The following is a 23734-nucleotide window of genomic DNA, read 5'->3' as shown; positions in this document are numbered from 1 at the left end:
CTAGTGGGCATATGCAACCTTGTGCTCGCCTCACCTTTGTGCATCTGGCTTTCATCGGATCTGGAGTCAAACATGGGCCCTTAGGCTTCACAGGCAAGCGCTTAACTGCTAAGCCATCTCTCCAGCCCAACGGGTGTAATTTTTAACCATGATATAGTCATGTGCTATAGACCATTTTGGTCAACAACGGACCTACATATACAATAAGGGCCCTGAAAGACTGTTACTTAGTGTCTGAAGCCACCAGGGTTTTTATGAACACACCCGATGATACCTTCCTCAGCTCTACTGGGCACAGTGATGCATCACCTCCCATGATGACTGCTGGCATCAAACTTGTAAAACATAGTCACAATTTACAAAAATACATATTTATTGTGTTTCAATGTTCTTATATTATATAGAGACCAAGACACACATAGGCTTAGTCTTTATGTCCAATATAAATTAAGCAAGAAAATTATAAACAAACCAGGAAAACTTCCAGAAAATCCTTCCAAGCTTGAGTCCTTATTTAAACTGTATCTGGTAGGGTAGGGACAGTGAATTTGTCTTAGATCTCTATACTCAGAAAACTGTTACCTGCTGCCACAGGCAAATGTTGAAGGCAGCAACAGAAAGGAAAACAAGATAGAGTAAAGCCATGGTAGGGACTGAGCATGGTGGCTTAGGCCTATCATCGTGGCACTTGGGAGGCTGACATAGGAGGATCGTTGCCAGTTCAAGGCCAGCTTGGGTTACACAGTGAGTTCCAAGCCAGCCTGACTACAAGACACTGTCAAAAATCAGAGTCCCAGCAGGTTTCTCTATGTGAGTGGTAAGTCAAGGAAGAGAAGAGCAGAGGTTCTGACCAAGCCTAGTGTCTGTCAGGGGCTTGAGGCTCCATCATCCAGCTGTAGATTCAAACCGTAGGCAGCTCGTAGGGACTGTGTGATCATCGGATGAACTTTACCACCTCAGAACACAAACTTGAGAGGACCTTGAGTTGAGGAAAAGTTTGCTCACAGGAGCTTTTCAGGTTCTCAACTCAAAATCCACATGACCAGAGACCAAACATGGGTGTATGTCCTGGGAATTCACCAATGCAGGAAACACACAAGCCAGGGTGCTCGCTACGGTTCACAGTGGGAAGGTTTGCTGTTAATCCACAGAGGACACGCTGCAGGACTGCTCCGATTCGTTCATCTTGTTGGTCCTTTTCTCCAGAGGCACCAAGTCAGTCCTCCTGACCATTGCCACGCAGCACTATATGGCGTGGAGGGAACAATGTCCCAGGCTCTCCCCTGCCTTTCAACAGTTCTGTGATGGTGCAGAGACCCACATGACCCCAAGCCCCACAGGGAGGACACAGCCCAGCCCAGCAGTTCCCAGCCCCTTTAGGACACAGCTTCACCCCCGCAGTTCAGAAACTCAACAGCAGCCCTTCTTGTCATGGTCGGGAACAACCTGCACCATCTTCCAGAAGGTTTTTCTCAGCGGTAAACCCCTGCTCAGCTCAGTTACGAGACTCTGAGGCCGTGGGGCTGCGGACTGTGGACATGAGGTGTGACTTGTAGGTTTTGCTCAGGCCTGTCATCCAGAACTTCAACAGCTTGACATTGTCCTCCTCTGATGCCCCCAAAACGCTCAGGAGCTTCTGTGTGTCCTCCTTGGGGCGACTGTCCACCTTGGTGAATTTAAAGAGGACCTTCACTTTGCTGGAGAAAAAAAACAAAAACAAGCACTCAGAGCCTCAGCCTCAGCCTCTGCTCACGGAACTCGGCTTCCAGACCAGGCCCGCTGAAGTTACCTATCCAGAGGATACATGACTCAGCCATATGCCACACTTAAGGGGAGCAGGCCAGCCCATCAACAAGGTGTGGTGGTTTGATTCAGGTGTCCCCCATAAGCTTAGGTGTTCTGAACGTTAGGTTCCCAGCTGACAGAGATTTAGGAATTAACACCTTCTGGAGGCAGTGTATTGTTGGGGGCGGGCTTATGGGTTTTATGGCCAATTTCCCCATGCCAGTGTTTGGCACACTCTCCTGTTGCTGTTGTCCACCTTAAGTGGGCCAGGGGGTGATGCCCACCCTCTGCTCACGCCATCGTTTTCCCTGCCATCATGGAGCTTCCTCCTCAAGCTTACAAGCCAAAACAAACCTTTTTTTTTTTTTTTTTTCCCACAAGCTACTCTTGGTTGGGTGGTTTCTACCAGCAATGCGAACCTTACTGCAACACAAGGCAAAAAGAGTCAAGCCTGCCTACAGTTCCAGTACCTCGGAAGGCTAAGGCACGATGATCCCTTGAGCTCTGGAATTCAAGACCAGCCTAGGTGACAAAAAGAGTGGGGGAGTGGGGCTCCATCTCAAATACAGTGGGGAAAAGAAGGAGGGCCGGGGAGATGGTTCAGTGGTAAAAGGTTCTTGCTTACAAACCCTGCTGGACCAGACTCAATTCCCCAGCATCAACATAACGTGGAATAGGTGGTCATAACACTAGCAAGAGAACCTGGCTCACCCATGAACACAGACATGCCAACAAATACATATTCAAAAGAATGAGAGAAATTACTCTTAAATTCACATAAGGAATGTTGTTCCTGAACATTACTGTGGTATTTAAAACAAGGAAGATACCTAATTCAGTTTGATGAGAAACTGCTAAGACTCAAGGCATGATCCCACAAAATAACTTGCCTTTTAAGAAATAATAACATTCAATAAGGGGTTCAATAATGCCACACTTGCCCACCATGGGCAAGGACCTGGGTCTCATGCCTAGGATCCTCCACCAAAAGTGAATTAAGCAATGAAGCAGCAGCACTCCAATTCAGAACTGCCTTCCCACGTGTGCCGGCCCTTCCTCCACCTGCAATAACTCTTTGGAGGGGTAGTCATCACCCCCTTTACAGAACAAAAGTCTCGGGAGAAGATGTTGGGTTACTTCCCAAGGTCAACCTCAATAGCAGAACTTGTGTCTGAATTCTGTCTTAAGTCCTCTCACCAGCTCCCAGGTGCCAGAGCATGGCCTCTCTTGAAGAAACAAGCTCTGCTTTTCCACATCAAAGCCACGGCAGCTGGGCCTTCCTGGGCAGGAAGCTGGGGGCACTCGCTCAGCAAAGCTGGGTACTTACTTCATCCACTCCTCCTTGAGGCAGATGAGGCACTGGTCCACCACATCCACAGACAGGTTCTGGTTGGTCAGAGCTGCTTCAATCTTATTCAGAATCGTGGGCCCAACTGGGGAAGGAGGTCCACATTAAGGGGTGAGGAACAGCCTTGGCACCCCCCCTCCCGCCTTGATGAACAACACCACCCCAGCAGCAGTGCCCACCTCGGTCTGCAGCCACAGGGCTCCCACTGGTCACCACAAACTCATACTTGCTGAGAGACTGGTCATCCTCACACCCAACTGGGTGGAGGGTAGAGCGTGTGGCTGCGTGGACCTCCACGACAACTGCAAATTCTGTGACAATGCAAAACACACCATCTTGTGACGTGCGGGGACAAAGCTTTGGTGTTTAAAACCTTTTGCAACTTGCTGGAAAATCAAGGGTTAACTTTTGCCTCAGTTAAACTAATAACTCTTATGCCTCAATTATCACAAATCACACACAACAATTTACTTCATATCCACATTAACCACAGGTGGAAAGTGCCTTGAGAGGCTACACAGCCAGTGGTGCGAATGTTCCACAGCCATCTCTGAATGAAGAGCCTGCGCTCCTAATGCTACCCAAAGGGCAGTACCCTAAGGGCTCACTGCATGGGTGCTGTCTGGGGCTACAGAACTCCAGGTCTGTGAAGGTAGCTCCTTTCCAACACTCCGCCTCTGAGCACAGCAACCACCTATCACGCATGTGTCCAGGAAAGTCCCTGACTTGCCCAGGTCAAGAGGCAAGGACTGGGAAGCAGGATGGGGTCGATGAGGGTGAACAGATAAGGTTCACAGCCTTTGGAAAGCCAGTGATCCCAGAGGCCTGCAGACCTCCAAACCTGGGGCACCCCAACTCACCAGGATGATAACCATCTGCAGGTACATGTCCCTACTGCCCTTGGTGGACATATGCCCTGCACTCCAGAACTGTGATCTGCAGCCTGCTGAGAGGCACAGCGCCTATTCAGGCCATGCAGCTCACTTCCACTATTCCAGAAACAGAAAAGGAGGCTCCAGACAGTGGGAGAACTGGATCCACATGTGGGGACCCTGAAGACATTAGGGCTAAACCTCAAATCTATGACTCATATCCAAGTGCACCTCCAATAGGTTCAAGAGCCCTCCAGAAGAACAGGCAAAGCACATCCTGCAGCAGGTACCCACCTGAGGCTAGCACGTGGGCAGGGATTGGCACAGAAGGACTGAGCCCCAAGAAGTTGCAGCGATAGGCCTCCTCGTACTGGCTGCTGTACGGGATGATGCGGACGCAGCCCACAGGCAGCATGGTCTGTGGACAACAGAGCAGCTCAGAACCAAGCAGGGCAGGGCCCCCGGCCAGAAGCCGACAGCCTCCCTCCTTAAGGTGTCCCCAATCCCCCGCCCACAAACACAGTCTTCCCTCCAAGAAGCCGTGAACTCTGGTCCTGGCTGTCAGTCATACACCAAAGTGGACATGTGCTGCCTCATTAGGTATTCCTTGCCTGCTCAGATGCTCATCTTTCCTATCCTAAAGAGGCCCCCGGGGCCTCAGCAGCTAGCAAGCATGCCCACCCCAGAACTTAAGAGCTAAGCATCAAAGCCCACCTTATAAGCTGCTCTCACAACCCCACTGCCAACCCCACTCAAGAACACCTGCACGGCATTGGTAGGTGTCTGCACCTGCCCCAGTGGCTTCTCAAAGGAATTCAGGCTGAGGAAGGGCATCAATCAAGACAACAATGTAGGCTCTTCTTCCCATGGACTGCCCATCATTTTCACCAGGTCTTGGATTCAGGCAAAGACAACTGGTTCCGAGGCTCTGTGCTGAGTGGTCAATGCACGCTGATACTCCCCCTGACGTCACACACCGAGTACATGGGAGAAGGCGCTTACCCGGAGGACTTCGAATGCTGACTGGACAAGGTCTACGTCTCTGCTCTTCCAGACCACCTGGTTCCCCATGAGTACGTGCCACGCCAACATGCGGAAAGACGGTGCTCCTAGGACCTGAAACACAGCATCTTACCCAAACCTCCAATCTCTGCTAGAATTTCACTGTTCACGTGCTTAAAAACCACAATTCATCAGGGCGTGAAAGTCCACGCCTTTAATCCCGGCACTCGGGGAGGCAGAGGTAGGAGGATCGCCTTGTGTTCGAGGCCACCCTGAGACTCCATAGTGAATTCCAGGTCAGCCTGGGCTAGAGTGAGACCCTACCTCAGAAAACCAAAACAATAAAAAATTTGCAATAAAAATAAAAATCACAGTCCGCAAAATGGCCTGGATGTCCATGGCCTCGCAGTACCTGGCACTACCTACACAAGACCCTCTTAATAGGAAGAAAAGATGACATCAAAATAAAACAGAGCCTGATGGAGAGGGGGAAGGGGTACGATGGAGAGTGGAGTGGGAAAGTGAGGGGGGATGGAATTATCATGGTCTATTGTCTATAAGTATGGAAATTATCAATTAATTTGTTTTAAGGGCTGGAGAGATGGCTTAGCTGTTAAAGCATTTGCCAGAGGATCCTGGTTCGATTCTCCAGGGACCCACGTAAGCCAGATGCCACACTTACTTGTCTCATGTGCCGAAGGGACTTGAAGACTGACAGTTTTCGGGGCTGCCAGTTTCCGCAGTCTGAGAGGAAGGACGAATCTGCCGGGCATTTGGTCAGCTCCCGCCCTTTTGCTCCCTCCGGCAGTGTGGGGGCTTTCTCCTCCTCCTCAGCCTCAGAGTTGTCCCAGCTTTCTGATTCCTCTTCTAAGTCTACAGGACAGACGACAAGGACAGGTATGGACTGGGCTCCCCTTGAATGCAAGATACTTTTTATTTTTGATTTTTTTTTAAATGTGTGCCACCACGCCTGGCTTAAGATTTTAGTTATTTGAGACAGAGAGAGAATGGGCACACCAGGACCTCGAGCCACTGCAAACGAACTCCAGATGCATGTTGCCACCGTGTGCATCTAGCTTTCATGGGACCCAGAGAACCGAACCTGGGTCCTTAGGCTTCACAGGCATGTGCCTTAATCGCTAAGCCATCTCTCCAGCCTGCAAGAGCCTTTTTCAATGACTTCTTCAGTCCCAGGCATGTGTGTGCCCTCCTGTTGCACTAGATGCCTGGGGAGGGCAGGAAGGTCCAGTGGCTTTTACTTAAGCTAGGGCCGATGTGACATTTTTAAAAATATTTATTCATTTGAGAGAAAGAGAGAAGGGGCATGCCATGGCCTCTAGCCACTACAAGCGAACTCCAGCTGCCTGTGCCACATTGAGTATCCGGCTTTATGTGGGTGCTGGAGAATGGAACCGGGGTCCTTTGGCTTTGCTGGCAAGTGCCTTAACAGCTAAATCATCTCTCCAGCCCCAGATGTGACATTTGCAAAGCTCTTACTGAAGATGTCACCTGTTCTCCCATTGACATGGAAAGCCTCTGCCAGGCACTGTTTCTTGCAGGGGGGGGGGGGGAGTCCCCCTTTCACTACATCTTCCCACCCATCCCCAGGACAGCACTCTCATCTCCAGCCAGGCGAGACACGAAGGTTTTCAACTTCCACGTGTCCTCATGGCAGGTTTCACAGATGATCCTGCTGCTGCCCAGTGCAGTGAGACCCACAGGGCAGGGTCCAATGCCAGGATCTGAAGCCAGAATCTGTCTGACTCCCAAACACGTCTGAACCCACACTCAGCTTCACGACCCCACTAAGTCCAAAGGCGGCTGAGAGCCCTGAGCACCAGCACGTGACCCTCTCCTAAAAGCGCAACAGGCCAGCCGTCTCCCAGGGAACACCCCCACTGGGACACCGTGTCATCACTCGTGCTGCTACAAGCTGGTGTCCTTTCATAACACAGTGGTAGGGCTGACTGGCCCACAGGGACCAGGAAAGCAACTCCAAGGTTTGCCTTTGATGAGTGTGTCCTGTCCCGAGATCACTGTTTCTGCACTCAGGTGACCTCAACTACCTTACCAACCGGGGAAGAGCTCCACCTCCTCAGGACTGAGGCATGGATCGTCTCCTTAGCAACAAGTGGCACCCCACGCCTCCAAGTGATGTCATGCTCATCCTCCACAGCTGCGCGGAAACATGGGCTCCCCAGAACGCAAACCAGCTGGACGGGCGCTGAACCAGCTGGAATGCCCTAGAAAGTCAGTCCCATACCTGAGCCCCGGGTGTGGAGATTCAATGATGAGGGGGGCTAGGACTTGGGTGTGTGACTGGGGGGGCACTGCCCTGAATGGAAAAACTTGAAGACAGATGAAATGACACTGCATTTGCTCACAGACTGGCTACGAGGCTGAGTAATGGCTGTCGCTCTAAGGATCGGCAGGCAACCTTTTGCCTGTTAACCTGTGATACTAGGCACAGATAGAAGTGACCCTCCCACATTCTTTTTTTGTTGTTTTTCTTTCTTTCTTTTAAATATTTTATTACTGTTTATTAGAGAGAGGGAGAGAGGGAGAATGGGCACTCCAGGGCCTCGAGCCACTGCAAAGAATTCCAAATGCATGTGCCACCGCGTGCATCTGGCTTATGTGGGACCTGGAGAATCGAACCTGGGTCCTTAGGTTTCACAGGCAATGCGCCTTGACTGCTAAGCCATCTCTCCTGCCCCTGTTTTTGTTTTTCAAGGTAGAGCCTCACTCTAGGCTGATCTGGAATTCACCCTGTAGTCTCAGGCTGGCCTAAAAATCAAGGTGATCCACCTGCCTCTGTCTCCTGAGTACTGGAATTAAAGGCGTGCGCCACCATGCCCCACTTTTTTGGTTGTTTTGGGGGTGTGTATTTATTTATTTACTTTTGGTTTTTCGAGGTAGGGTTTCACTCTAGCCCAGGCTGACCTGGAATTCACTATGTAGTCTTGACCCACCATGCCTGGTGACAGGAGCACATCTACATTTTATATTATAAAAGCACATTTGCAGCCTATTGTAAAAGGAACCTACATGTACATACTGCAAACGGTTTATTTTGCTGAATCATCCTCCTGCCTAGGCCAGATGCCCCGGGACGAACAAAAGGGTGATAGAAACAGACTAGACTCGATGCTTCAACAAGTGCCCGGGCCTAGACTTCTGCAGGATGAGGGCAGGGTGTGTGCAATGATAGTAAGAGTGCCCAAATCAGACTCAGACATGTGGCTGATGACCGACTTGACCAGAGGGGCAAGCCTGACCTCTGGAATGACCAACTGTCCTTGTTCCCACTCCTTTTCTCCCTATGTAATCTACTTGCTGGTGATGAGACCGAAGGCACTGGTATTTTGTTATTGTTGTTGCTTTTTTAAAGTTGTTTAGTTATTTGAGAGCAACAGAGAGAGAAAGAGGCAAACAGACAGAGAGAATGGGCACGCCAGGGCCTCCAGCCACTGCAAATGAACTCCAGATTCGTGTGCCCCCTTGTGCATCTGGCTAACGTGGGTCCTGGGGAGTTGAGCCTCGAACCGGGGTCCTTAGGCTTCACAGGCAAGTGCTTAACTCTCCAGCCCCTGTTGTTGCTATTTATTTATTTAATTCTTTGAGGTAGGGTCTCACTCTAGCCCAGGCTGGCCTAGAACTCACAGTGATCCCCCTACCTCTGCCTCCTGAATGCTGGGATTGAAGGTGGGTGCCACATGTCTGGCTGGAGCGCAGTTTAATTTAGGGTGTTAACCTGAACCTGCTGCCTTCTCAGATTGCTGGCTCTTGGAACAAAGGGCAACTCGAAAGATTAAATTCCTGTCTCTAGTCATTGACTTTGTAGTGACAGGCTTATGAGCTCTGGTATTCCAATTGTAACTCCTCTGCACCTACAGCCCGGCTGGGGCTCCTCAGCTCACCTAGGAACAGGCTTCCTGTCAAGGAAGGTAAGACAGGAGATCACAACAAAACCAACACCAGGGGACTGGCTGGGACAAAGGCCTATCAGGGTTAGTCTCAGCCACATTCCCTGTGTCAGCTCCCTCCACTGGGTGGCCCCCACAGCCACTGTCGCCTTACCAGCAAGCTTCTCCATCTGGACCAGGGTGTCCTCAGTGGGCGCGCCCTCCAAGAGCTTCTCTGTGAGCCGGCTGCCACACGCCTTCAGAAGCCTAGGGAACAGAGCCAGCCATAAGGTTTCTTTGCCATGGGGAAAACTGGACCCCAAGGTTCATCAAGCCCTAGATTCACCCCTTAGCTCACAGAAGGTGGCTTACTCTAACATGCTGGAGATGCCCATCAGGGCACATTTGCAAAGACATGAGCCGAGCCCTTCATTAAAGGCATGGGAAAAGTAAGAGTGGAGGTAGAGGAATTGCTGGTTGTAATTCTGAAATCGCCACTGCAACAATCAGGAACGCTGAACGTACGCATATCAGATGACTACACGTCTGCAGGAGGAGCTAATGGCATCGCAGCTAATGGGAAGGATGCAGCTAAAAACATCTTAGGCAATTCTCAAATGAAGAAATACAAATGGCCAATAAATATGTAAAAATTTGTTCAACATCCTCAGCCATCAAGAAAATGAAAACTAAAACTGCCTTGAGATTCCATTTCATCCCAAACAGAATAGCTATCATCAAGAAAACAAATTACAGGGCTGGAGAGATGGCTTAGCGGTTAAGGTGCTGGCCTGCGAAACCTAAGGACCCACATAAGCCAGATGCATGAGGTGGTGCATGCAGCTGGAGTTCGTTTGCATTGGTTAGAGGCCCTGGCACACCCATTCTCTCTCTTTCTCTCAATATATATGCCTATTTCTCTCTCTCTCTCTCTCAAAGAAAGAAACAAACAAACAAACAATAAACACTGGGCATGGTGACACCCACCTTTAATCCCAGCACTCAGGAGGCAGAGGTAGGAGGATCACTGTGATTCCAAGGCCAGTTTTGGACTACAAAGTGAGTTCCAGGTCAGCCTGGGCTAAAGTGAGACCCTACCTTGAAATAATAATAATTTTAAAAAGAAGAAGAAACTAGGGTTGGGGAGATGGGTCAGCTGTTAAAGATGTTTGCTTGCAAAGCCTGCTGGCTCAGGTTTGATTCCCCAGAAAGTACCCAAGTTAAGCCAGATGCACAGTGGCACATTTATCTCTTTCATGATGAGTTCATTTGCAGTGGCAAATAAAAACATTTTTAAAAAAAGAGAGAGAAAGCCAAGTAGCAGATGGAAAATCATCAAAGTATCATCAACATCACTCTGAGAGCTGTGTCTTATGGGAGGCCTGTCATTCCATGGTCTGTTGTTGCCTGCAATGTCCTCATGTAGCAGGTGCCAGTATCAAAACATCTCGTTGTATACCACAAATATATATAATCTTGAGTCACCAACTTAAAACACAGTGTATGTCAGTTAGGGGAACAGAAACATTCTCTTTTGTCTGCAGGACCTCAGGGCTGAATTCAAGGATCCAACCCCAGAGGTCTCACCCATGCCAGGGCGGGATCACACACTGAGAACCTGTGCTCCAAGCGGATGCTACCATGACAGAGCGTTGAGAGGTGGCATTTGGAGAAGTGTGTTCAGCTAGGAGAAACAGGCAGATCAGGGATCAGGTCCAGACACTCACTGACACTCCTCCCTTTAAGTCCTAGAGGCTAATCCCGCCCCAACTCACAGAGCTGAGTGACAAAGAATGCCGCGACCTAACAGCCAGAAGCCTGCTGCCATCTTTATGGTGGAAGCTTGCTGGACTCGATACAGAAACAGGATTTGCAAAGTTACCACTGAAAGGGAATTCCACCTAAAGGTGTTCCCACCCAGGGAGGGAGAAGCCCAGAGAACAGGCGTCCTGGTTCTGAATTCACGAACAAGGGCATGTGGGCCAGCTCCACCATGAGGTCGCTGGCTAACCTTGGTCAGAGGGTGCTCAAACAGCTCCAACCAACGCTGCCAAGACCCAAGATTCCTCACCAGGCGAAGGAGGTGTGAAGACACGCCCACAAGTTGTCGTCACTGGTCAAGGAGGTCAGTGAACGGGCCGCATTGCCGTTCCTCTGGTGCAGGAAGGGGGTGAAGGCTGTGTTCATCCTCTGGGCACGTTGTGGACATCCAAACTGCTCTGCCTCAAACACCTACAATGCGAAGGGCGCGGGAGGGTGGCACAGGATGACCTCTTCAGTGGTGGTCAGGAACTAAGTGTTCACAGCCATTGCTACCCACTCTTCTCAATAGACCCTTCCACTCTGTTCTCGTGACACAGAGCACAGAAGGTAGCAGCGGCCTAACAATGCCTCACAGGATGGCTCTGCTGCCCCAACCACTCCTATTTTAACAATGGCCTCTTGGGTGGACGCCGGCTGAGTACTAACTGCCCGCGGCCCTGGCAGGGCCACTCTGCAGGCCTCTGTGTGACTAGATCCTGTACCCTTCAGCCACATTTGCAACAGAGTACAGCTGCTCCTCCTGCCGAGAACAGAGCAGGGTCAACAAACAAGGTCTGCACTTTGGAACCGGTGCGATCTAAGGGTCTGTCACTAGAGGGCGCCCGCCCGGGATGCAACCCCGCAGTGTGTTGGAGCTGGGCCCTGGACGCAGGTCTGGGCAGGACTAGTTAGTTGGGCAATCTGGGACCCGAAGAGCAGAGGAAGCAAAGACAGTGGGTGCAAGAGAAGTAGAGTTATGGAGTGGCCAGGAGAGACACACACGGCACACACCCCTCCCCGCCCGCTCTGGCTGAGGCCACAAACGGGGCCACAGGACAGCAGAGGCGCAGGAGACCGGAGCTGCCTGAGCCCTCAGCACCCATGTCCTTCTCCCAGTGTTACCTTAAGAGCTTTGCCCTGGAGCTCATCTATGATCCCACGGATCTTCCCCAGCAAGAAGGGCCAAGAGTTGATGAGGTAGATGCGGTCCATCATGATGGTGATGACACTGTACCAGCGCTGGAAGCCCCTGGCCAGGCTGTCTTTGATGAAGAACGTGTGGCTGAACACAAAGCCATGCTGCTCATCCCCGAAGAAGATGGGGCCTTCCCGGCCCGGGCACACCTGGAAGGAAACCGTGGCCACTCAGCCCCTGGCAGTTAGTACCCCATAACCTCTCCAGCTTCTTCTTCTTTTTTTTTTTTTTCCTAAGGTAGGGTCTCACTCTAGGCCAGGCTGACCTGGAATTCACTCTGTAGCCTCAAGGTGGCCTTGAACTCACAGCGATCCTCCTAGCTCTGCCTCCCAAGTGCTGGGATGAAACGCCTGGCTTTCTCTGACCTCTTTTTTGTTTTTTTTTGGTTTTTCGAGGTAGGGTCTCTCTCTGGTCCAGGCTGGCCGTGAACTCATGGAGATCCACCTACCTCTGTCTCCCCAAGTGCTGGGATTAAAGGAGTATGCCACCACACCTGGCTTTTTTATTTTTGGCTTATTTTTATTTATTTATTTGAGTGACAGAGAGACAAAAAGGCAGAGAGAAAGAGAGAATGGGCACGCCAGGGCCTCCAGCCACTGCAAATGAACTCCAGATGCATGTGCCACCTTGTGTATCTGGCTTACATGGTTCCTGGGGAATTGAGCCTTGAACCAGGGTCCTTAGGCTTCACAGGCAAGCGCTTAACCGCTAAGCCATCTCTCCAGCCCACTCTGACCATTTTTTGAATTTTATTTTAGAGATAGCAAGCGAATGAGCAAGACAGATGGGAGAGAGAGAATTGGTGCACCTGGGCCTCAGACACTGGACGCTTGCACCACCTAGTGGACACATGTGCGACTTTGCATTTGCCTCACCTTTGTTCATCTGGTTTACATGGGATCTGGAGAGCTGAATATGGGTCCTTAGGATTCGCAGGCAAGTACCTTAACTACTAAGCCGTCTCTCCAGCCCTCCAGCCATTTTTTTAAACTTGGTTTTGGTGGTGGAAGGAAGGAAGCCAGGGCCCTGCACATGCTAGACCAGTGCTTCATCACTGAGCTGCACAGTGAGCCCACCTCAGACCTTGTTTTTAGGATGATTAGCCAGCAGTAATCACAAGGAGAGCACAAGGGGGCAGGTAAGAGTTTCGCAGTTTCCCTCTCCTGCGTGGGAACTTTGTTTCCTTTCTCTATGTTGTCATGCTGGGGATGGAGCCCAGCACCTGCTACACTAAGCTACACACCAGCCCAGCAAACTTTCCAGAGGTTAACATTGTTACTATGGAGCACCAGGTGCCAGGATAAATAAAGCCGGGCATGGTGGCACATGCCTTTAATCCCAGCACTTGGGAGGCAGAGGTAGGAGGATTGCCATGAGTTCCAAGCCAGCCTGAGAACACACAGTGAGTTCCAGGTCAGCCTGAGCTAGAGTAAGATCCTACCTCAAAAACAAACAAACAAATAAATAAATACAGGCTGGAGAGATGGCTTAGCAGTTAAGGCACATACCTACAAAGCCTAAGGACCCAGGTTTATTTCCCTAGAACCCACATAAAACTAGATGCCCCATGGTGGCACATGCATCTGGAGTTCATCTGCAATAGCTAGAGTTCCTGGTGCGCCCGTTCTTTCTCTCTCCCTCCCCAATATATATATATATATATATATATATATATATATATTAAAAAGAATGATGGGCTGGAGAGATGGCTTAGCAGTTAAGCGCTTGCCTGTGAAGCCTAAGGATCCCGGTTCGAGGCTCGGTTCCCCAGGTCCCACGTTAGCCAGATGCACAAGGGGGCGCACGTGTCTGGAGTTCGTTTGCAGAGGCTGGAAGCCCTGGCGCGCCCATTCTCTCTCTCTCCCTCTATCTGTCTTTCTCTCTGTGTCTGTCACTCTCAAATAAATAAATAAAATAAAAAATTAAAAAAAAAAAAGAATGAAAATAAGAGTCTGACGCTGAAAATGAAAAGCTAATATCCTTTTAGACAGCCCATGCCCCCCATGACTTACTCTTCAAGCTCTGACAAATGCAGCATGCCATGCTCAACAGTGAAGAAACTATGAGGTTCTGGCAAAGACTACCCGACCCCAGGCTTACCTCACAGCTCAGGCTCCGGACACAGGCCTGGCGGACAATGCTGAAGAGCTGGGGGTGGTTGGGATGCTGGTGACTGACATACTTAATAGAGGTCTCTTTATCGTGGCTGATATACCCTGGATGTCCAGCAGTAAGTGACCGGCAGCCCTGTCCATGAGAAAAACAAGAAACCCATCAGCTGGAAGTGGGCAAAAACATCTACCCGTACACAAATCTGAACTGAGAAAATGCTTTTCTTTCAGTACTCACTTCATTCCTTCCAAATATGTATTTCCAGGACTTTATTTTTGTTGACATTTTAAAATATGGCATGATAACTTAAGGGGAAGATAAGATTTCTTTCTGTTAAGTGATACTGTGATATCACAGGCAGCAAAACTAATAATGCTTCTTCTAATTTCACCTTGGCTTATTTTAACAGGTTGACAGAACGTTTGTTGTAAGACGTAACCTCTATGTGGTCTGAAGTGTTTAGCTATGTAAGCTGGATTCCATACTAGACCAAATCTTTTGTCACTTGTGTTCTGAAATATATACCTTGATGTTGAAAAGAAATTTTTGTTAAAAATTTGTTTTGTCTTGTAGCATTTACTTTGTTTGCCATCCCCTGTAGTTAATTTTGCATGTGCTAGTCCTTTAGAACTAGGACTAAGCTGGAACTTGAAGGAAAGGATTCTCTGCAGGGCTTGTTTTCCAGAGTTCTGAAGAAAAAAATTGTAAGCTTCCCTAGGTCTTTGTAATGCCAGTTGAAGAGTAACTCAACAAGGTTTGTCACAATTTGCTTTAAAAGGTAAATACACATGAAAGTTTTAAAAAAATTATTTATTTATTTGAGTGATCAAGGGAAAGAGGCAGACACATACACAGAGAAAGAGAGAGAGTGTGTGTGCATGCGAATGGGCACACCAGGGCCTCCAGCTACTGCAAATGGATTCCAGATGCATGCAACACCTTGTGCATCTGGCTTATGTGAGTCCTGGGGAATCGAACCGAGGTCCTTTGGCTGTGCAGGCAAACACCTTAACTACTAAGCCATCAATCCAGCCCCCCCTTTTTTTGTTGTTTTTTTGAGGTAGGGTTTCACTGTAGCTCAGGCTGACCTGGAATTCACTCTATTCTCAGGGTGGCCTTGAACTCACTGTAATCCTCCTACCTCTGCCTTCGGAGTGCTGGGATTAAAGGTGTGTGCCACTACATCCAGCGAAAATGCTATTTTGTATTATTGTTCCTTGCAGACAGGATCTCACTCTACCTAAGACTGACCTGAAACTTACTCTGAAGCCCCAGGCTGGCCTTGAACCCACAGAGCTCCTCCAACCTCAGCCTCCTGAGCACTGGGACTAAAGGTATCTGCCACCACACCCGGCTATCTTTTTTTTTTTTTTAACTGTTGTTGTTATTATTAAGACAGGCTAGGAGCACACCCCTGTAATCCGAGCAAGAAGCCCCATTTTACAGATAACTGAAGCAGAGACAAGGAACAACTAAAGCCAGGGCATCGATCAGGGCCACTTCGCTGAGTGATGCTACCCCTCCCCCACCAGGCCCCTATCCTTGGCCTCGAGTAAACTAGAAGCAGAGGCCTTGGCTAGCATGGCATTTACCTTGGCTAGAGTGTGACCACACTGCAGAGGGACTTCAGAGTATCAATGGGGTAGCCTGAAAACTCACCACCCAAACTACTTGCTGGGAGTGAATGTGGACTAGGCAGGTGAACCCAGAGCAGCCCCCACTGGAGCTGCTGTCACAGATGCAAGCTGAGGCTATGCATCCTGCAGAGGCCCCTCCCTGGGACTGTGCCAGGTGGGCACTGAGGCAAGACCCTCCCAGGAGATCAGAACTCCAGACAGCCTGACGGGATCTTCCACCTCGGTCCCTCTGTACCTATCCAGTGCCTCACAGGCACTTCCCACAACAGATGACTCTTGTATGATGTCTGTTTCTCACCAAGACCAAACTCATGAGGCTAGTTTCCTGCCACTGCAATAGTAGCTTTAAAACCCACTCTGCCCTCCCCCCTGCCAACTTCAGGCCAACCCAGGTCCTTCCCACAGAGTGGCCTGTGGGAGACATGAGCTTCACTCCAACAAAGAGGACCTTTACTCATGAAGCATCATGAAGAGCAACAGGACCCTACAAGGACATTCCTCTGGGGACACTGGTCTGAAAGGACGTGGGCCTGGGATGGTTGGAACAATGAATTCCAAGGTGAATGCCATGCTAGGTGGCAACTGTGTACTGGCAGAGAATAGGTTAAAAAAGCCCAGCACACACGAGGCAGAGGTAGGAGGATCACCGTGAGTTCAAGGCCATCCTGAAACTACATAGTGAATTTCAGGTCAGCCTGAACTACAGTGAGACCCTACCTCAAAAAACCAACAAATACATAATTTTTAATTAAAAGGATCAAGCTGAGACGAACCAAAGAACAGACCTTGGAGTCTCCCATGTCTCCACCCACCTCTCACCAAATCAGCACTTGCCTCACACATGTCCGACTTCTTAGGCCCTGGGCTGCTGGACTCGGCACTGGCACCCTCCGATGGGCTGTGAGCTCGGACCCGGCTACTCATCTGGATGCCACCCTCTTCCTCCTCGGCCTGCTCGCCCTGGCCAGTGCTGTCCCCACTTCCAGCACCCTGGGGTAGGGGGGCGTGCAGAACCTCCGTGCAGAAGAGAGTACGGGGACCATGAAGCTCACAGAAGTGACAGAGGGCAACGATGGCATTCATGGTGCCTGGGGACGGCAGGAGACCTGTGGGGCAGGGAACCCATCAACAGGCATGCCAGCATGCCGCTGCTCCTGATAATCTTCTGCCTGGCATAGGTGAGTCCCCACCCACAGTGCGGAGAGCCCGCTGTGTACCAACGTTACACCAAGGGCAGGAGAACTGCTAGGCAGAGGAAGAAAAATAAAAACAAATGATCATACAGGAAGTGGGACTGTAACAGCGCCAGGAGGTGAACAGCGCAGAGCCACCAAATGCGCTGACATTGACAGACAAATAAACAAATAAAAGAAAAGGGGGTCGCTGGACGTGGCAGTGCATGCCTTTGATCTCAGCACGCAGGAGACGGAGGTAGGAGGATCACCATGAGCTCCTGCTCAGTCTGGGCTAGGGTGAAACCCTACCTCAGGGGTTGGGGGAGGTGAGGAGGGCCAAGGAGAGGCTCCTTCATCCAGCGCCTCCCCCTGCTGGGTCAGGTTTGGGTGCCGGGATGCAAACAGGCCCAGGGGAGCTGAAGGAAGCAGAGCAGAGAGAGAGACCAGGCAGGTGCTACATCCAGAGAGGGGCCCATCTGAGAGCAGAGGCCAACGCCAGGGACCCTTCGGGCCACAGCCAGGCCCCTGGAGTGTTTCACAAGTGGCGAGGCTTGGGGAGGTTCCGATGAGGACAGGACGTGATATCTGCCTCTTAAATGACTTAAGCTACTGCGGCAAAGCTCCGCTGCAGTCTCACCAGGCAGGTTCTGAGTGATCACTAACCACCCAAGCCTCACGAGCCATGTGAACAGTACAAGTCTCAGAACAGCCCCACTAGAGGCAATGTGGAACGCTTGAGGTCTCTGGATATGGATGGGCAAGAGACACTCAACAAAACCCCAACTCTCCTCTCTTTGGGGGGAATACCTTCTCCCCAAGTACTCATCCCCTGGCAGGCAGGACATGGACATGACCAAGGTGTGGTCAGCCAGATGGCATTCACGGAATGCTAAACCCCACAGGAGGTCAATGCAGGAGCTCAATGTGTAACTTGCGTGGACTCCTCAGCTGACTGGCTGCCATGGCAACTGTCCTCCCCCCAGAGGTAGCGAAAAGGACCTAACAGTGGAGACTATGTCTAGTGAGCTGCAGAGTGTCTCCAGCATCCACAACAGGAGGAGGGGGAATCCAGGAGAGTTCAGGGGCACAGCTATGGCAAGGGTGGAGTCTGAGCATCTGGGGGCACAGGAACCAGGTGGGCTGAATGCAAATAAAGGGCTTCCAGTGAGGTCAAGATCAACTATGGTCAAGGATCCACCACGGCCGGACATGGTATGCACACTCAGGAGGCGGAGGCTGGAAGGTCAGGAGTTCCAGGCCAGCCTGGGCTACATGAGACACTGTAAGGGTAGGTGAGGGTACTGCAGAGGAGGAGATGAAGCAACTGCTAATACGATAACGAAGCTGAGGAAGGAAGGACACCCAAGCTGTGAGGACAGAGGCACATGCCCTGGGAAAGGGCCCACGTCTTCCTTGCAGAGTTACACAAGGAAGAGAAACACACTTCCTTCCAGCAGAAGATCCACGTGAAAGCGGCCCTTAACCAATTTCCACCTGTGGGAGGAGCTCCAATACTAACCTTATGCTTAACAGATCCCACTTCTACCAGAACACACAAGCGCTTTTGGACAAGGCAAGTATGACAACTGCAATCACACTCCAAGACCTGATGTTTCCTAGAGAAGAAAAAAAAAAAGAAAGAAAAATTAGAGCTGATTCTAAGAGTGGCGTTCTTCGTAGTATGAAAACACCTGAGCCACCCATAGCCATCCTCAAACCAGGACATCACAAAAGAGGATGGGGGGGGGGCGGACAGCTGGGGAGATGGCTCAGTGGATAAAGATGCTCAAGCAGGAATCCCCAAGTTTGATCCCCCAGGCCCCACACAAAGAAGTTGGAAGGAAGCTGTGGTGGGCTTCTGAAATTCCAGCATGTGGACAGTGAGATGGGAGATAAAGATAGGATTTCCCAGGCTGGAGGGATGGCTTAGCCATTAAGGCATATGCCTGCAAAGCCAATGGACTCAGGTTCGATTACTCAGGACCCATGTTAGCCAGATGCACAAGGGGGCACATGCGTCTGGAGTTCATTTGCAGTGGCTGGTGTGCCCATTCTTTCTCTCTCTCTCACTCATTCCATCTCAAATAAATAAATAAAAATAATGATAATTTTTTTTAAAAGATAGAATTTCCCAAGGGTTCATGGCAAGCACAGCAAAAAACGTAACAAAACAATAAAGCAAGAAGCCCTGCCTCAAATGAGAAAATGGCAGAGGGAAGTTGTCCTCTGGCCTCCACACAAGCATCATGGGACATACACACCTCCACACACACACACACAATTTTAAAGATTTGCTATGCTTATGTTCCCCAAAAGCCATGTGTTGAAGGCCTGGTCTTGAGCTGACGGTGCTGTTGAGAGGTGGCGACACCTTTATAAAGGAGGGGTCTAGGACTGCAAAGATGGCTTAGTGGTTAAGGCACTTGCCTACAAAGCCTAAGGACCCAGGTTTGATTCCCCAGTACCCACATAAAGCCAGATGCACAAAGTGGAGCATACATCTGGAGTTTGTTTGCAGTGGCTAGAGGTCCTGGTGCACCCATTCTCTCTGTGTCTGTTTGCAAATAAATTTAAAAAAAAAAAATGGTGGGACCTAGTGGGAGGATATTAGGTCACTAGTGCCCTTGAATCTGGGAACATTGGGACTCTGGCCTCTCTTTCCTTTCTTTGCTTTCCAGGTGTCAAGAGCTGTGAAACATCACTCCACCATGATGCGCTGCTCCACAACTGGGCCAAGCACCTATGAACCAAAACCGTGAACGAAATGAAGCCCTCCCCATTTTCAGTTGATTATCTGGGGTATTTAGCCACAATGACAGAAAGATTACGAACACACTTGGGGTTCGGAAAGGCATGGAGCCCTCACAGCTATCAAACAGTGGTTGACAGCAAGGTGACACTGCAGCAGAAGTTTTTGCCAAAAGTGACTCATATGCCGGGCGTGGTGGTGCACTTGGGAGGCAGAGGTAGGAGGATCGCCATGAGTTCAAGGCCACCCTGAGATGACAGAGTTAATTCCAGGTCAGCCTGGACCACAGTGAGACCCTACCTTGAAAAACCAAAAAAAAAAAAAAAAAAAAAAAAAGTGACTTATACCTCTTCAAATACAGGTGTGTTAAACATCTTCAGAAAACATAAAATGAGCCGGGCGTGGTGAGGCTCACCTTTAATGTCAGCACTAGGAGGCAGAGGTAGGAAGATTGTGAGTTCAAGGACACCTACAGACTACATAGTGAATTCCAGCCTGGGATAGAGTGAGAGTGCACCTTGAAAAATAAATAAATAAATAAAATGTTCTTAAAATAGGAAGTCCCATCCCTCATAAGGTTTGTTACAAGGAGGTTGCTTTGACAGCACAAACATCATGCCAATGTCACAGGCCTAGAAGTTTCTTCCCACTTTCCAACAGGAAAGGGAAGCCAGAGGCAGTGTTGGTAAGCATCAGGATCAACACAGGATACTCTTTTTAAAACTATTTTTATTTATTTATTTGAGCGAAAAGGAGAGAGAGGCACAGATAGGAAAGAATAGATGCACTAGGGCCTCCAGCCACTGCAAACAAACTCCAGACACATGTGCCACCTTGTGCATCTGGCTTACGTGGGTCTTGGGGAATCCAACCTGGGTCCTTAGGCTTTGCAGGCAAACGCCTTAACCGCTAAGCCATCTCTCCAGCCCAACACAGGATACCCTTACTAGTGCTGACGAACTGTGCTTATCCAACACAAGTTCTAAACATGTTGGTTACATCTACCACAGCCCAGGCAGCCAACCGGAAGGCACTAAAGAACCCTAGTTACCCTTAGGTCTGAAGTCATACAGATCTACTACCTGGGTCTCTAGCCAGGTAACATTATATGTAGCATATGGGCTGGGGAGATGGTCAGCTGTTAAAGACGCTTGCCTGCAAAGCCTACTGGTATGGGCTCGATTCCCCAGTACCTACATAAAGTCAGAGGCACAAAATGGCACATGTATCTGGAGTTCACTTCCAAGTGGGAAGAGGCCCTAGTGTGCCCATACACTCTCTCATATATGTTTTATTTAAAACATGTGTGGGGCTGGAGAGAAGGCTTAACAGTTAAGGTGCTTGCCTGCGAAGCCTAAGGACCCAGACTCAATTCCCCAGTACTCAAGTAAGCCAGATGCACAAGGTGGTGTATGCTTCTAGAGTTGGTTTGCATTGGCTAGAGGCCTTGGTGTGCCCATTCTCTCTCTATCTGCCTCTCTCTCTCTCATAAATAAAATATTAAAATAAAAATATATGTGAATACACACACACATATATATATACATATATATTTATTTTTATTTTTTGGTTTTTTGATGTAGGGTCTTGCTCTAGCTCAGGCTGCCTTGGAATTCACTCTGTACTCTCACGGTGGCCTCAAACTCATGGTGATCCTCCTGCCTCTGCCTCTGCCTCCCAAGTGCTGGGATTAAAGGCTTGCACTACCATGTCCAGCTCGAATTTTATTTCTTTATTTTTATTTTTTATTTTCACAATTTTTATTAACATTTTCCATAATTATAAAAAATATCCCATGGTGGGCTGGAGAGATGGCTTAGCGGTTAAGCGCTTGCCTGTGAAGCCTAAGGACCCCGGTTGGAGACTCGGTTCCCCAGGTCCCACGTTAGCCAGATGCACAAGGGGGCGCACGCATCTGGAGTTCGTTAGCAGAGGCTGGAAGCCCTGGCGCGCCCATTCTCTCTCTCTCCCTCTACCTGTCTTTCTCTCTGTGTCTGTCGCTCTCAAATAAATAAATAAAAAATTAAAAAATATATATCCCATGGTAATACCTCCCCCCCCCCCCGCACTTTCCCCTTTGCTATTTCTTTTTTGAGGTAGGGTCTCACTCTAGCTCAAGCTGACCTGGAACTCACTATGTAGTCCGGACTCGAGCTCACTGTGATCCTCCTATTTCAGCCTCATAAGTATATATTTGAAATAAAGCATAACCTCTCAAGAGTGCAACCCCCAACTGGGAAAACACCTCTCAGGTTGCACTGTATACAGCACCTGAGTCCTGATCAAGAAGAGGCCGGTTATTCAGTTCACACTCCAATTCCAATGACCAGCTCATGCGTACTGAAACAAGCTGAGAGGCGTGTGCCTAACAATAACCAAGCTTTAAGGAACCCAACACAGTCCAATTCCTCCAAGGAGGAGGCTGCCCGTTCATGTTCCAGCCCACACTGGCTGAGCCACGGGCCTGGACAACAGTGTCCACAGTACACTCCCATTCCCTGGTGTGCCCTGGCTGTGTCTACTTCATTCTAATTTCCTGTGGACTTTTTCCACAGTGCCAGCCCACTAGGTAAGAGTGCTCTGTAGGTAAGGAGTTACAAGAGATCTTCTCCCGGGTGAGCAGCTGCAGCTGTGGCCCACAAGGGGCGCATTGCTCCCAGCGAGCGTCCCAGTAGGTACAGAGTGGGAGAAAATTTCAGCAGGGAACAACCTACTCAGGCTCACCCCCGGTTCCACTCCTTCCACCACCACCTCCAGATTTCCATTTATAGAGCTCCTGGACACATGACACCACAGAAGGGCAAACAGTGTCACCTGCCACGACTGTTCAACTGCTTGATAACAATGGTGACACCCCCCGTCCTCCTATGGCCTTTCTTTGCCGGGACAAAGTTCCCCTTGCCAAGGCCAGCTGGGACACCTTATGTATGAAGTGGTGCCAGGCATGCAATAGCTGGAGAACCAGCCCCCTACTTCCAGCAAGTTCTCCTTGCTGTCTCCTTCCAAGGAAGAGCTGGTAACCATCTTGGACCGACTCATGTGCTAATCCCAGCGCTAACAATCCTTTCCAGCCACCAGGAGTCTGACAATACAGGCAACGTGGAGAGAAGTGAGGTCTCCCGCCCTGTTCCCAGCCAGTGGGCTCGCCAGGGGACTGTCCTCGGATGCCTCCCTCCCACAAACCAGAAGGGACAGAAGCAGAGCCCCATCGCCAGCAATGCTCGGAGAGACTAAAAAGCAACGATCCCGACCCAGGGGTGAAACCCGACCGCCTCCCTTATCCGGGTGGTTACGAGGTGCCCCCTTCACCATCCCTGCGCGTCTCGGGGCGCGGTACCCAGCCACCCGCCTCGCTCGGACTAACACAAACCCAGGCTGTGTGCGCCGCCTCCGCCCCGCTTTCCTGCACCGGAGACTGTCAGCGCCGGGGAGGCAGTCGCTGGGCACCGCCTGCTTCTCCCGAGCACAGCGGGTCGCCCTCGCTCCAGCCACGACCCTCGCTCACCCGGGCTCGGTCCGCCGGGCGCTGAGCCCGAGCGCGTGACTCGCCCGGACCGAACCATCGGCCGGGGCGGCGGCGGGGACGGGGAGGCCCCGGGCGCGCGGGGCGAAGGGAGCGAGCGCGACCCTGCGGACCGGGGGCACAGGCAGGGTGCGGCACCACCTCCCGGGCTCCACCACCCCGCTGAAGACCCACGAGCCTGGGCACCGCTGCCACACACCGTTCGCTCCCCGCCGGGGAGCGCCGATGGTTCGAGCCGCGGCGGCACGGGATTGCGGGGCGAAACCATTCCGCGCGGGGACGGGAGGGGGGAACGGTGCTGGGAAACATTTTAGAACGCGAGCTCCAGGTGGAGTCGAGCCCGCCTGGCACTTGCGCTCACAAGCAAGACGCTAAAGGAAAGGGAGAGACTTCTTCGGAGTGCCGTGACTTCTGGCTTCTCTCCCCGGCTTCCTCACTTGCCACTAAGACCCCGACGTCCCCCCCCCCCCCCAACGAAGCGAGATGCCCACAGCGGGTGGGAAGGCAGAGGTAGAAGGGCACCAGCTGGGGGCGCAGGCTGGTTCGTACCCGATGGTGCCCAGGCCCGCTGTCTATCCCTGCATCGCCTGACCGCCCGACCCTGCTGCGGTCCTTGGGCTGCGGAGAT

At 50.6% G+C, this 23734-nt stretch overlaps 1 protein-coding gene across 3 annotated transcripts; it reads right to left on the bottom strand.

Moving 5' to 3' along the window:
- Positions 1-355: 355 nt before the first annotated feature.
- On the bottom strand, positions 356-23107 carry Flcn (folliculin). 3 transcript variants are annotated; one of them, XM_045131679.1, is made up of 13 exons: positions 23089-23107; positions 18354-18450; positions 16494-16765; positions 14011-14157; positions 11838-12059; positions 10984-11144; positions 9088-9179; positions 5690-5880; positions 5008-5121; positions 4300-4423; positions 3313-3444; positions 3113-3218; positions 356-1697 (listed from the first exon to the last, which is right to left on the bottom strand). In XM_045131679.1, exons 3-13 carry the CDS (start codon positions 16740-16742, stop codon positions 1496-1498), a joined length of 1740 nt encoding a protein of 579 aa, XP_044987614.1. In that variant the 5' UTR covers positions 16743-16765; positions 18354-18450; positions 23089-23107; the 3' UTR covers positions 356-1495. The 3 variants fall into 3 exon arrangements, with proteins under 3 accessions (XP_044987614.1, XP_004669112.1, XP_044987615.1); XM_004669055.2 differs by lacking the exon at positions 23089-23107 and adding an exon at positions 22954-23082; XM_045131680.1 differs by lacking the exon at positions 23089-23107 and adding an exon at positions 22948-23062.
- Positions 23108-23734: the final 627 nt, after the last annotated feature.

Source organism: Jaculus jaculus, chromosome 12, assembly GCF_020740685.1.
Source record: "Jaculus jaculus isolate mJacJac1 chromosome 12, mJacJac1.mat.Y.cur, whole genome shotgun sequence".
NCBI classification, from domain to species: domain Eukaryota; kingdom Metazoa; phylum Chordata; class Mammalia; order Rodentia; family Dipodidae; genus Jaculus; species Jaculus jaculus.
Note: the sequence above shows the minus strand (reverse complement) of the source record. Positions and strands in the feature narration are given on the sequence as shown.

Excerpts from the sequence above, each read along its gene's own strand:
- Flcn (XM_045131679.1), bottom strand. The coding sequence starts at position 16,742 with ATGAATGCCATCGTTGCCCTCTGTCACTTCTGTGAGCTTCATGGTCCC. Across the intron at positions 12,060-14,010 it reads TCCGGAGCCTGAGCTGTGAG|GTGTGCCCGGGCCGGGAAGG; the intron begins GTAAGCCTGGGG and ends GTTTCCTTCCAG. Across the intron at positions 3,219-3,312 it reads CCCTGTGGCTGCAGACCGAG|TTGGGCCCACGATTCTGAAT; the intron begins GTGGGCACTGCT and ends CTCCTTCCCCAG.